Raw genomic sequence first — 14,767 nt, forward strand, 5'->3', positions numbered from 1 at the left:
TCCAGGGAGAAGAGGGAATTTTGATAGGAGGTCACATGTGAAGAACACCTTTAAGAAAAGTCTTAGATAATTTATGGCCCATAACATTTGAGCCACCAAACCCAAGGTGAAAATTTGAGATGGCAGCTAACTGGACTCAAAATGTAGCAGCTACTGCCGGTTCCTTAAAATTCTTTGTCAAGAATTCTAAAATGGATGATAGTGGAGCTCGGAAAGGGTCAATTTTCTGCATGTTGGCCCAAATTGAGAACCTTTTCCATTTACTGCTGTATAATTTCCTGGTAGATGGCTTGTGAGAAGATAAGGGAATTTGTCTTGTATCTTCTGAAATTGAATGAAGCCTGGCAATTAGGGGAAGTGGATTAGCCAAGCAGTCAGTTTTAGGGACTGCAGTGAAGGATGGAGGTCCCCTGATGGGTGCGTCAGAAGGTCCGGAACTGGGTACAGGATCCATGGATCTTCCAACAGATGATGGTGGAGAAATGGTAACCAAATCTGTTGAGGCCAGTAGGGGGGCTATGAGGATAACAGTCCTTCCCAGTGATTTTGTTTTCTGTAAAAATCTGGGTATCAATGTGAAGGGTGGGAATGCATAAAGGAGACCCAGGGGCCAATCGTGTAAAAGTACATCTCTCGGGGGATGACCGGGAGGTGGTATTAGGGCAAAGTAGCTTCTGAATTTTGAAATGATGTGGCTGGCAAAGAGGTCACAGCAAGGCTGGCCCCATTTGCGCAAATCAACTCCGCAACCTGTTGTTTGAGAGATCACTTGTGATGGAGCAATATCGCCCTGCTGAGTTAGTCCGCTATCACATTGGATGTCCCCGGGATGTGCGTTGCTAACAGAAAATGCTGGGACAACACAGCCCATTGCCAGACCCTGAGGGCTTCTCGACAAAGGGGGTAAGACTTGGTTCCGCCTTGCTTGTTCAAGTACAAGACTACGGATATGTTGTCCATCTGAATTGCAATAGTTCCTAGAGGAAGAGAGCCCTGAAAAGTACTGCAACGCCAGAAATACCGCTCTCAACTCTAGAACACTGATGTGCAGATGTGATTCTTGATCTGTCCATGTGCCTTGGGCAGTCTTTCCCTGAACATACCCCCCCCACCCTATCAGGGAAGCGTCCGTGGTCACAGTGGCTACTGGGGGGGGGGGGGGAACAAAGCGTCTTCCGATTGTGACATGAAGAGACGTCAACCACCACCGAAGGTCTCTCTTGCAAGAATCCATGATGAGAATCATGTGGTGCATCGGTAGTTTCTGGTACGACCACTAAGCAAAGAGGAGCCATTGAAGAATTTGCATATGCATCCTTGCGAGTGGTATAGCCAGGATTGCTGCCACCATCAAACCTAGCACCTTCAAGACCTCTGCTGCTGTAGCTTTGTTCTTTGACACCAGTGAGTTGACATGTAGGCGGAGAAGTGAGACTCTTTTGATTGGAAGGTGTAGAGTGGTAGTTGAGGTATCTAACTCTGCTCCTATAAAAATGGTATGCTGCGATGAGGCAGACTTTTCCAAGTTGATTGTAATGCCTAATTGATGGCAGAGTGTCAGAGTGTATTGTGTTGCCTGACTCAATTGATGCCTGGTGGTAGCGGTGAGGAGCCAATCATCTAGGTATGGAAACACCTGGAATCCTAGACGTCTCAGGTGAGCCGTAACCACTGCCATGCATTTGGTGAACACTCTGGGGGCTGTAGTAAGACCAAAGGGCAGGGCTCGAAACTGGCAATGATTGGCTCCCAGCCGGAAATGCAGGTGATCTCTGGAGCGCCTGTTCATCTTTATGTGATAGTACGTGTCCTTGAGATCTATGGAGCACATCCAATCGCCTTTCCCTAGGAAGGAAAGAATGGACTGAAGCGTGACCATTTGGAACTTCTCTTTCTTTACGAACTGGTTGAGTCTGCTGAGGTCCAAGATAGGTCTCCAGTCCCCTGTTTTCTTTGGTACCAAAAAGAATCTTGAGTAAGTTCCAAATCCAACTTGGTCTGCTGGGACTGGTTAGATGACTCTTTTTTTCTATCTGTGGACCTCTACGATTGCTTGCTCCCTGAGACTGGGTGGAACATCTGGGATTCTGTTTACAGGAATGGGAGGGGTAGAGAACAGTATGAAATATCCTCTGGAAATGATGCTTTGTACCCATGTATCTGATGTTTAGCCAGGCTTCTGGGTACAAAGACAAGTGACCCCCGACTGCCTCCAGAGCCGAACAGCCGGGCCCCCTTTCAGGGGCGCTGGTAGGGCTGACCTGAGAACTGACCGCTGTCACCCTGTTGCTGTGAACCCCTCTGCCGCGGGAGTGGCATCTTCGGTTATAACCCCCTTCTCTGCCTCTAGAGGGGGGTTTCTCCACATGTGTCCTGAAAGGCTCCCTGTGCTTTTTGGAACCACATTTTCCCTCCCCTAGGGCCCTTGGGGTAGGGCCGAGTAGGGGTAGAAAAATGGACTCCAACGGCAGATAAGGTCTTGCCTTCCTGCTCACACCTGGTTAAAGTTTCCTTTAATTTTAGGCCCAAACAGTGATAAGCCATTGAATGGGGTGTTGATAAAGGAAAACTTAAAGGGTTCCGCAAAGGAACAGAGATGCATCCAGGCTTGTCTTCGAAGAGCAATGCCCGAACTAGCAGCTCTACTCGAACCATCAACTGCATAGGATATGAGACGCATGGATGAGTTTACCACTGAGTTTAGGGTAGAGAGCTGGGCGTTAAGTTTGTCAGCCACCCCTGCAGCTACCGTACCCTAGTATCTCCTAGCTCTTTCAGGAGATCTCTTTGTAGTCTCGTAAAATGGATTAAGCAGTTCAGTGATCGCAGAGAAAAAGTCGCTGAACTAAACATGCGTTTCCCATATCTATTCATGATCCTAGAATCTCTGTTAGGAGGATGGATAGATGCGGATGTCTCAGAAACTTACTTTTTGGTGGCTGTAGCTACCACCATGGCATCAACAGGCACTCCCTTTGTCAAAAATGGCTTGTCTACTGGGGCAGACATGAATTTATTTGGCTTGCGAGGAACAGGTTCCATGGCGTCCAGTGACTCCCACACCTTATGAGAGATCAGTTCCATGAGCTCGTCGTAAGGCGGAGACACCCAAGAAGTGGAAGGTTGAGACCCAAAAGCCTTCAAGAGCATGGACTCATCGTCAGTAGGGGTCTTAGGACTGCCAATCGCCCCTCTGACTAAGGATCTCTAGTATCTCTGCAAAGGAGATATCCTCAGAGGGGGGCTCGAGGTGACCCTTCTGACTCATCCAAGTCCATGTCAGATGTCAAAGACTCCTGTGGGGAGTCTAAGTGCCTCCTCTTGCACAGTCTCTTCCTGGCCACCTCCTCAGTGGGGAAATCTGGGGAGGTCTCAGAAGAGCAGGGGATGCCCTAAAAGGGGTACTTGAGGCTCAGGGTCTCTACGCTTAGGGGGACCGGTAGACGAAGAAGCAGACACAGGAGTTGAGGGGAGAGGGAAGGCCGAACCGATGCTGACGTTGTCTTTGGAGACAGGACTCTCCTCACAGCATCGAAGGCACTATGGCTCTGAAGAGAAGGAGTAGACGGACCCAAAAGTACCGTCTTGATCCTCCCGCACTGAGACCATGGACTTCAAGCCCGAGGTAGGACCTGAGCTCATCCGAGCCAAAGCCCCAAGAGGAAGAGTCGGCACCGACAAATCGGTCCGACTATCCTCCCCGGACCCGATGAGAGAGCGTCAGCTCCTAGAGTCCTCGGTTGGTGCCGAGGACATATTAGTAGATGGAGCCGATAACACTTGTGCGGGTATTGGCTCCAAAGGTTTGACAATCATCGGTTCAGTTTCCTTTGGCTCCCGAGAGTCCAGTAAGGCTTGGAGGAGGAGTAGACAAATCCGGTTCCATGGTCTTCGGCACCGACGAGCTGGTCGGGGCCGACAACAATTTGGCAAGTCCTGGTGCCTGTAAAAGCTTCTGCACTAACCGATCCATGTCCAAATCTGAAAAGCTGACTGAGGACTTAGATGAATGCACCGAAGGTGCTGACTGGAGCAGAGGAGAAGAGGGAACCTCAGAGACCTGCTCCAATACTGAGAGCTGGCTCCAAATCAAAGGTACACTCGGTTCTGAGGTCTCTGGAACCGATGACCCTCCCTCTGAAGTTTTTGCCTTTTTTGCCACTTTGGGGTCTGAAGATTTTGTGGATTTGGAGGACGTGCTAGTACCTTCATGGCTACTCAACACCTCAGAAAAGGAATGCTGCAGTAATCCCCTGTCTATTAGCTTCCTTCTTCTCTCCAAGAGGACTCTTGAAGAAAAGGAATGGCAAATGCTGCAAGTGTCTTGGAGGTGTTTAACCCCCAGACAGTAGACACATTGAATGTGTCCGTCAGTTATGGACATTTTCTGCCCACAATCTGGGCATTTCTTGAATCCCGATTTAGGATGGGACTTTTCCTTGTCATCCGACATAGTAAAGGTAAAACAAACCAGTATACTGAAAAACTAATACAGTAAAGTCCTTACTTTCCTTGTAAAGACCCAGAAAGCAACTAAGCCCAACCCGGGCACTATCTATAGCAATTAACTATATTTTACAAATACAGGGCTAAAGAGGCCCACAGAGAAAAACCCTATTTGAAAATAGAAATTAATAACTCTAAACAGGGCTAAAAGGCCCACACAAAACAACTAACCCAACAGGGCACTAACAATCCGAAACTACAGATTCTATTATTAAAATTTTTAACACTAACACACAACTATCTATATGAAAATATCTAAGACAAAAAGAAAGGTTTTTTTTTTTTTTATCAAAACTTGCTGTTTTTTTCTCACAAATGGTCCGAGCTAGCTGGATCACCGAGATCTCTCTTGCCGCGGCAAACTAGATCTGGGGTAATTCCAGCAGTACATTGTGGGATAAGGAGCTTGGTCTCGAGCTACTGGCAAACCTTTAGCTTTGCTATCAGCCGTGTTGGAGCCGAGAATTGGCTCCAAAACCATCAGTGAGAATAAACGGCGAGATTTAACAACTTCACATTCGCTGTTCCAACAAAAAAATAAATAAATAACACTTATCACATTACATTAAGTGTGGTGCTTCACCCCCCCACACCAACCCTCCTACTTAAATATACCAACTCTGGGACCGCAGTACAGTGCCGAAAACAGCAAAGTAACAAAGCGGCTAAGCAAATTCTTTGCCAGGGAAAGAATTCGCTCAAAAGTCACTTAGATATTTTGCCATTTCAGGCTTTTCAGTTCGACCAAGACACATTCAAAAGAATGCGTCTTCGGTCTTATAATAGGGAACCGTTTAACTGATGTGCCTCTAAATCTTAAACCTCTGATTTCTGCAATTGCATTAAAGGGGTCCTTTTTAACACAACCTTGCTTTGTGCGGCTGGGCCATCTCTGAATCCCTGCAATAATATGTTTTAGCTGACAAATCAACATCAGAATCGTATATTTATTTTGCTATTATAACATAAGAACTAAATATTTATTTTTCATAAGAGACAGCTTCTAACATTTTATATTTGAAGTGTTAAAGTACAAACAATCACAGCTGCAGCCTACAACACTCTTTTTGCAAGTATCAGAAGATGCTAGCAAATGTATAAACCACTCCATGGCTGGCTGCACAACTGCCCCCTCTGAGAGGTTCCTATCATTGTGCTGTGGAACCACAATGATGGAGGAATAAAAGGGCTCAACACCACTAGGAGGTGAGTTGGCATTTGGCAGGCATAGAGTGAAAAAGTGCCTAGGAAAAAATAAAGTATCTCACAAAATAATGGAAGAGTTATAGTACATATTTTAACATTAATTCTACTCTTAAAGACTTTTATTAAGATGCATCAAGTTCTACTCTTAGGTAAGTCAAGTTATCAGTTTCTGCCTCTCTTTTTCTTTTGCTTATCATTAGCAAAGCAGCATAGCCCATAGTTTGTTATCTAGAAAGTCATATACACAAAACAACCTGTGTGAGCAGAGAAAAGAAATGCCAACAGTTTTGTTCAATGACATCCAACAGATGATGTATTTAGCAGCCTCTATGAAACTACTAACCAAACTAAAATTATATGATCTACTCACACATCTGAAAAATAAAGGAAACTAGCTACAGGATCTAATTTTATAACAGGAGTAAAAATATAAATATTGATTACACTGAATTGAAATCTTTAAAGTACAGGATTTTAAAACAAAATCTTTTATTTTGGACCTGCATCTCTCAAATACTTTTCAATGAAGCAAGGAGCCAGATTAGATGGAAACAATCAGACAAATGAGTAAGAAGAGATGCAACTGAGGTTCAACAATTCCTGCAAACCTTAAATCCAAGATATAAATGCATACTCTGGAGACCATAGGTTCATAGGTTGGTACTAGGCTATCGGCCGTAGGGCCTATACAAGCCTAGCCATAACAATTCCCTGGATATTTCTTCCCACTATATTTTCTTCCCTGGACTCCTGTCTAGCAGGGCAAGTGACGTGATCCCCGGGGTAAATTTCCTATCTCCCATCCAATCATTAAGGTTCCTTTTGAAGAGGGCCAAGGAGGCGTTCTGCTTGACATGTGTGGGCAGTCTATTCCAGAGTATGGGGAGTCTCTGGGTCAGGAACCTATCCCTCCAGCACGTTTTGTTAATTGTGATGACAAGGTTTAGATCCCTGGAGTGTGTGGCTCTGAGGGATTGGGATTTCTTTAGGTGGAGCATGTCCAACAGCTCAGGGTTTGACATGGCCTTGTATGTTAAGCAGAGATCGCCTCTGAGTAGACGATATGCCACAGAGTATAGCTGGAGTTTTTTTAGATGGTCAGCATAGGGCATCTGCTTTAGGCCTGTGATTCTTTTAGTGAGGTATTTATGCGGCCTTTCCAGCTGTTGCAGATGTCTTGTGAGGTACATACCAAAATGGGCATTGTACTCTATAATGGATCTAATGAGGGATGAGTACAGTGGGACAATGGACCACCTTTTTTCTGGATGAAAAGCCCTTAGTGATGAGGTGTGCCACATAGAAGGATTTCCTGACTGTTGTGGCGATGTGGTTATCGAAGATGAGACCACTGTCCACCTGTGTCCCTAAGTCTCTCATCACACTTTCGGTGTTTAGTGTACTGCCACCTATGTGGTGATTCATGGGTATATGATTTTTCCCAAAGGGATTAACTATACACTTCTTGGCATTAAGCTTGAGCCCGTGGCTCTGGCACCAAGCATCTGTTTCTGTAAGACTCTTTTGTAGAATGTCCATATAATTTGGGTATTCAATAATGGCTCCCAGTTTGCAGTCATCTGCAAACTTTGTTAGCCAGAGTCCCTTAGTGTTGGCCTGTACTTCAGAGAAGTAGATGCCAAACAAGAGCAGTCCTAGGACTGAACCCTGAGGTACTCCACTTGTCACTTTTCTGGAGCTGGACTTGGAGTCGGCTACTTTTACAGTCTGAGTTCTGTTAGTAAGCCAGTTGGCAACCCATCGAGTGACGTGGGATTTATGCCCAGCTTAAGTTTATCTATGATTCCAGAGTGGGGGATGCTGTCAAAGGCCTTGGCGAGGTCCAGATATGCTGTGTGGACCACCTTACCCTTGTCCACAGCTCTGGAGACTGATTTGAAGAAGTCAATCAGGTTCAGGAGACAAGATCGGCCCGTCACGAACCGAAAGTGGGTGTAGTCTAGTGTTTGAAGGTTGCTAATGTCTTTGTTTATAAGTTCCATGATAATGCGTTCCTGCCCTTGCAGATCAGGCTCGTCAGACTGATGGGACGGTAGCTCCCGGGATCCAAGGTGGATCCCCCCTTGTGGAGTGGATAACTGTAGCTGTGTGCCACTCAGTGGGCATGAAGCCTGAGGTGAGGCTATGATTAAACATGACACTTAGGTGAGGTGCCAGTTCATTTTGTAATTCATGTAGTACACAGCCTGGGATGTCATCTAGTCCCATGGATGCTGTATTCTTAGCTTTGGAGAGTGTGGTTTCTACCGGTGTGGCTGTGATTACCGGAATTTGGCAATCGTTTGGTATTTTGATAGGGCCGTTTAGGGGGGTGAGAGGGGAGGTGAAGTTGGCACTAAATCGATCTGCCAGGATATTGGCAATATCCTTGGGATCAGTATATTTAATGTCATTTTGTTGTGGCTCAGCGCATATCTGAGCATTGCTATTTAGATTCTTAACATAACTACACAATGCTTTGTGGTGGTCTTTGGCAATTTTATTTTCGTAACTAGCTTTGAAGGATTTTATGAGGGCTCTCAGCTTCTTACTGAGGCTGGTAAGGGAGTTTTTTTTGCATCCTGGGATTTTCCTCTTTTCTGCAACACTTTCTTCTGTTGTATAGTTCGTTTACGGCAGGGGACCACCAAATTGGTTTCCTTTTTTTGGAGGAGATCGTCTTGGTTCTATTTGGGATGGCACGATTCATGCACGAGTGGATGTTCTCATACAGTGCCTTACTGTAGGGATTCAGCATTCGAACTTTCAGCCCCAATCTGCAGGAGTGTCATGAAGTTTGTCACTTCAGACTTGAGTAGCATGAAGTTGGCTTTGGAGAAGTTTTTTACAGAGGTTTCCTTACTGGGGTGGTGGGATGTGGATGTAAAGGGTGATTTGCTTATGGTCAGACCTGACCAATGAGGGGGTGACCACTGGTGTGAAGCATCTATCTCCCATGTTGGTACTGACCAGGTCTAGGATATTGGAGCCCCTGGTGGGACAATGGATTAGTTGATCCAGGGAGTTGGAATTTATGAATTCCAAGAACCGTTGGGAAAAGGTGCTGGTACCAGAGTAGTTTTCCCAGTTAAAGACGGGGTAGTTGAAATCACCCAGTATTAGGGTGTTTGGTTGTATCTTAATAGTTTCCAGTATGTTCAGAAAGGTGTAGTGAGAATCTTGGGGCATGGTGGGTGCTCTGTAGCAAGCTACAATTTGGACTGCAGTCTTAACTAGTGCTAGTTGCACCTGGAGAATTTCAGATGCACTGTGTTGGGCAACTAGCCTGGAGGTGTGACTATCCTTGGTGAATATGGACATTCCTCCACCTTTAGTGTTTTGGTCTTGGTTTGGTGGCAGAAAAGTGTGGTAAGAGTTGTAGCCTAGTATTGCAGGGGTGCTCTCTGGAGCCTTGAACCAGGTCTCAGTTACTGCACAGGTATCAATGTTCTCCATTTTTAGGAGTGCCTCAAGAGAGGGCATTTTGAGGTTTAGACTTCTAACATTGAGTGGCATTACCTTCAGATTTTGCATGCTTGTATCTGTTACGGTGGTGGTTTTGTCCTTTGAACCTTGCATAAAAAAGGCACTATAGGGGTGAAAAGAGCTTTAGCCAGTAACCTGAATCCCAGGGGTAACTGGTGGAGACCATTTCTGGCAAAGCATCATGGTTTGTCGATCATGTCGTCCCAGGCAGACAGATACTGGATCCCCTTTGAATGACACCAGAAGCTTAGCCAATTGTTGAAGTCAATCATTTTGTCCTTATAGTGTGGTGTCATTCTGGGCGAAGGCAGGATGCTACTAAGGGCTAGGGTCATACCTGCCTGGGCCACATGATCCAACAGCTCTTCCATGTCTCTTTTCATGTAGTCCAGGGAGGTAAGTCTCAAGTCATTCACTCTAACATGGACAATGACAAAGTCGTACTTGTAATTGTTGTGGAGTGACTTGAGTGCATGCATTATGTGGCGGATCCTGGCACCAGACAGGCAGCTGTCTGTAATTTTCTCCTTGTTCAGCCTGGTGAGTGGGACATCCGTGTGCCTGACTATAGAGTCACCTATGACTAAATTGATGGGTACGTTGTCTTGCCTTAGGGGCCGTTGTTGGGTGGCACACTGGTGTTGTGAGCTATGTGTCACTTTGGTTGTGACTGGTGTTTGTTTCCGTTTCAGATTCTGAAGTCCTTGTTGCTTGGGCAGGTTAATAATAAGGGCCTCCGCATATGTGGGTTTAGTGTTGCTATGTGGATGTTGATGGTATGGGTTTTGAAGGGCTATGAGTTGCTTGAGGTGTACTGTAGGTGTTAACCTTCTCTTGACTGTCTCCTCTTGACTGTCTAGCACAATCTTGGCTGGAGAGAGCTTTGCTTCAAGTTTGGCTATGCAAGTGCATCTCTTGCAGGTTGTAGTGTTGGGTGGTAGGATGAGAGGGTTGTCTGTATACATGAGGCAGTTGCTGCATTGCCCCAGTATGCCCAGATTCACCGGGTAGGCAGGAGAAATCATTGGAAGCTGACCCTTGGACATGCCTGTTTAGGTGCTTTTTTGTAAAGTACAAGAGCTGTTTTCCCTTACCTTTGCAAGGTACTTTGCAATTATAGGCTGCTTAGTGCCTACGATTAGTTTCTCCTTATTAACAAGGAGAGTTGAGTGCTTGTATTAGTTTAAGGCTTCCTATTGCTTTCCAGCAGGTTCTAGAGCAAGTGCTAGTCACAGGGGTTCAGATTATAGTGCTACGACTGAGAAACCAAGATAACATATGTATGCATGGTTCACTTAAAATGTACAGATAGTTTCAGATCCTTACCTTTAAAAATGCCCAGGAGATCTTGCAAAATCTTTGCTCTTGATTCTGAACATCAAAGTTGGCTTTGGCTTCATCTGAGCATAATAAATCAAGCACCTATCGATTTGAGAAAAAAAAAAAGTAAAACATTCATAGACACACACACACACACACACACACACACACACACACACACACACACACACACAAACTGCTTTTGGAAAGCCAGATAAACTTTTCTTATCAGGAATAAGTTCTAACAATCAAACTGTTGTTAGCAAGCAAAGAAGTACAAACTACAAAATGGGAAGAGTAAAGATTATCAGAACTGTTTACACTTTTCAGAACTACAGACTGAGAAACCACAGAACAGGCAAATACAAAAAGTGTCTAGGATTTGCACTCCATTCAATTGATCAAAATCTATCAGTGAGTTGTTTACCTCTTCATTTAATTATTTAAATTTGTTAACCAGGTGAAGAAGTGAACATAAATAACCAGTCCAAACGTAAAATAGCATTGTGTTGTAAGAAGACACACATACAGTAAAATAATGAAAACCAATGACATCAATAGACAGAAGAATGAAATACAATTATTTCTGCCATCTATCAGTAAAAGCATGTACTATACAGTATGTACACCAGAAACACAGTATATGGATAACCAACAGGTACAGAAGTGATGCTTAGCATTAGAGAAAAATGAATACCTTAAAACAGGTAGCTATACTTTGTCCATCTGAATTCACACTTTTGACAGAAGAGTAGCTAGCTTTTCTGGTACCCAGTGCCACCTCCCACCCATCTGGTGCATCCTTCAAATTTAAGTTGAGGAGCAAGAAAGGTCCACTCTTGATCTGCTGCTCTGAATCTAAGGAGCAAGCCAGGTCTGTTCTTTCCCACCTACACTTCTCAAACTTGAAGACCAAAAAAAAAAAAAAAAGGAAAGAAATAAAAAGGGATGAAGAGGAGACCTACAAGTCCTAGTATTTATGCAATTAAAAATGAAGTGCAAATTACAATTATTAAAACGCATCTTAGAATTTCACTGCTCTACTTTTCAAAAAAAACTTACTTTAATCTTATTATTAATTCATCCCAGGGAAGTGAACAACTAATTTAACACAATTTCTCAGGTGCGCTCTAAGTTCTAAAAGAATGTCCAAATTTCTTCCCTGATAATCGAATACATAAGATCTAAAAACAAAAAGTCCTTCCAAATATGCTGCTCCTAATCTAAGGAGCAAGCCAGGTCTGTTCTTCCCCAACAACGCTCAAACTTGCAGAGAAAAAAAAACTCCTCTCTACCTTTTAAACTGTAGCAAACTGTTTGCTATATTTGTAACTAGCAAGGGCTACAGTTTATGCCACACAGTGTACTAAATCACTTCACTTCTGACAATAAATGCAATATTGGCGAAAAAATGCATGTAATTCACTTAAGCTCAATCAGGATCTGTCGGTTCTTCCCCCTTACACATTGCATCCAGTGTAAGATGCCCCCTTCACCCCACCCTACCTATGTCTCAGCTTTTTAAGCCTCCAGAAATAAGCTAAATGAGAAGACAAATGTCAAAATTGTTCACAGAAGCCACTATCAAAACAGAAGGCAATGGTGGGTTAAGAACATAATGTAGAATTCAAAGGTTTAATCTGCATGTATAAACAGCATTCTCAACATTTACAGTCACAGTGCTGATGTTATCATATAAAACTGCATAGATTTGTTTTGTTGTCTAGCACAAGCATCCAGTAAGGAGATCAAGTTATTAAACATTTGGCTTTTGACACAATGGGTTATTAAACATTTGGCTTTTGACACAATGTGTAACATAATATGCTAAAAAAATTATCAGAAACTTACTGAAAAAATCCACTATAAAAAGCAAAACAGCATAATAAGAGAGAGTATTATTTCTGAATTATTGCAAATTTCATGACCAGAAAAACTGGGCATCCACTTTTAAGTAAATAAGATGAGTTCAAACAGTAACCATCGGAAAAGTCAGGACCCGCTACAGTGAGTCCCAAAACACAGAGACTGAATTGCCAAAAACAAACATACATATACCAAGTTAGAGATGACCACTTCCTATAATATTCCCTTTTCTCTAAGGTATAGTGATATTGAAGTTGGTATACATAAGTTCAGGGAGTGTGTGGGTCTTGCCCCCTTCCCTCAGCAAAAAACAAGCTTAAAGAGCTCCCTATTGAAATGTCGGCACTCAGCATTTCAGTGCCAACAAGCAAAATAGACCAAAAACAGAAAACAGCGAATCTAATTCTTCTTCTCCTTAAAACTTCTTTTTGCAGGAGGCCAAGTCTCCCTCCCCCAAACTTATATATACAACTCCAAGACATAGCAACTCCAAAACTGCAATACCTTGGACAAAAAGGAATATTCCAAGAAATGGTATCTCAGACTAAGTATATGCAACTCTGTTCTTTCAGCCATTCAGTCTCTGTACTTCTGGACTTGATCTAATGGATTCTGACATTTCAAATGGTTTCCAGCTTAAAGAAGAACAGTGATGTTCGAGATTTATGGCTTTCCTGTATTTTTCAGGCCTTTTTTTGGCACAGCCGTACTTGGCAGTTTGAGTACCAGCATTTCAATAGGGAGCTGTTCAGATTCTATCCTACAGAGGGCTGAGGCTCTCACTACAGCCTAGTGGATACAGGTTTGAAGTTAAGACTCATTCTGTGAAGAAATTGGCCAAGGAATATCATGACTGGGCAGTAAATACTAGCCCAACCATCCTGGGCAAGGTCTGGCATACGCTCCATTGGTAAAACTCTACAAGGCAGATTCTAGGCAAACAGTATCATGTAAAAGTGAACAGGAAGCAGTAGAAGAGTAAATGCACTCTACTGGGGGAGGGGCAGGAAGGCAGTACCATCCATTCTCACTGTCTGCATCCTGGACAGCAGGATGCAATAAGCCTAATGCTTAACAAAGGGAAAGAATAAAGCTGGCATTGGAAAACCAAGTAGATGTTTGTTTGCCAGTAACCTGACTCTTGCCCTCCAGTGACAGCTGCATAAAAAGAATGAGATGGATGAAAGGCAAATTATCCCACTTTATATAGCTCTCTCAAATATCTCCATTACTCACTTATAAGAATGCTCTACTTCAGTATGTACAACTATCCTTGACTCATTTGCTGTACAATGCATCTTTGACTCTTCTAGCTTTAACTATTATCAGTTTAGCAACTAAAGTTTCACACTCCTTACCTCAATTTTATTTATTCCTAAAATGTATACTGTAGTCATCCTTCCCCATGTCTTACAAGTCATATCTAATGTCGGCTTGTTACATATATTACGCAAACTGTTTGCATACTAAAAGTTTTATACTTAACAATTTATTATCATTTTATCTTTGTACAGTGTCACTACAAAATAATTACCTGTTTGCACCTAAATGTCTTAAGAACTATCTTTATAATTTATATTTGTAAAAATGTGTTTTGTCTTGAGTATCTTTATGCTGGAGTTTTCTCCCCAGACCTCCACTGGGTTTTGCACAGTCGAACTTTTCTGGTCAAAGAAAACAAATAAATAAGTAAATAAATATATTTTCTCATAGAAAGAGAGGTCTCCCCTAATGGATGATATGAGCTCCTGTAGTGGTCATGTACAAAAGAAAATAGAGAGTCAAATGGGAGAACTGTGGGAATTGAATGCTTAAAGAGAAGAAGTGAAAATATATGTACATAAAAGTACTTGATAATTTGCATGAAGCAAAGCAGACTACGTACAATTCAAAATATGGAGAAGCAGATAACTGAAGGCAGGTTACTGATTCAAAACAGAGCCATGATAAAGCTAGTTAAGGAAAAAAGAAGTTATGTACTTAGCATGACGTTCCATGTGTGTTGCCCAATCCCGATCTTTATTCTCACTGATGGGTCGGATATGATCCATCAGATCAGTCTCGGCCATTTTTAAAGCTCGAGGCCTTCGGCAAAGGTCATGGGTATTTTTCCTTACCCATAATGCAGCTCCCCAACTTCCTCAGATCTTGTTTGTCTCAGACAACTCATATGGTGGTAACCGTTACACTCTCTCTCTCTCTCTCTATATATATATATATATATATATATATATATATATACACACACACACACACACACACACACACACAGGTTCATAAGTAGGTACTAGGTTATTGGACCTATATAAGCCTAGCAAAATGGTACCCTGGCTTTTGCCACCCAAGAAAATTATTTTCCTGTGCCCCTGTCAAGCAGAGCCAC

General features: G+C 43.1%; 1 protein-coding gene across 1 annotated transcript in view; it reads right to left on the minus strand.

Moving 5' to 3' along the window:
* AHI1 (Abelson helper integration site 1) overlaps window positions 1-14,767 on the minus strand; it is a 2,471,520-nt gene that overhangs the window by 2,033,858 nt on the left and 422,895 nt on the right. The window contains exon 7 of the mRNA XM_044087109.1: window positions 10,525-10,620. Within this exon, the coding sequence (XP_043943044.1) occupies window positions 10,525-10,620 (96 nt within the window). The remainder of the gene's footprint in view (window positions 1-10,524; window positions 10,621-14,767) is intronic.

The sequence above is a fragment of the Protopterus annectens genome, chromosome 1.part1, assembly GCF_019279795.1.
Source record: "Protopterus annectens isolate FY-2018-M chromosome 1.part1, PAN1.0, whole genome shotgun sequence".
NCBI lineage: Eukaryota > Metazoa > Chordata > Ceratodontiformes > Protopteridae > Protopterus > Protopterus annectens.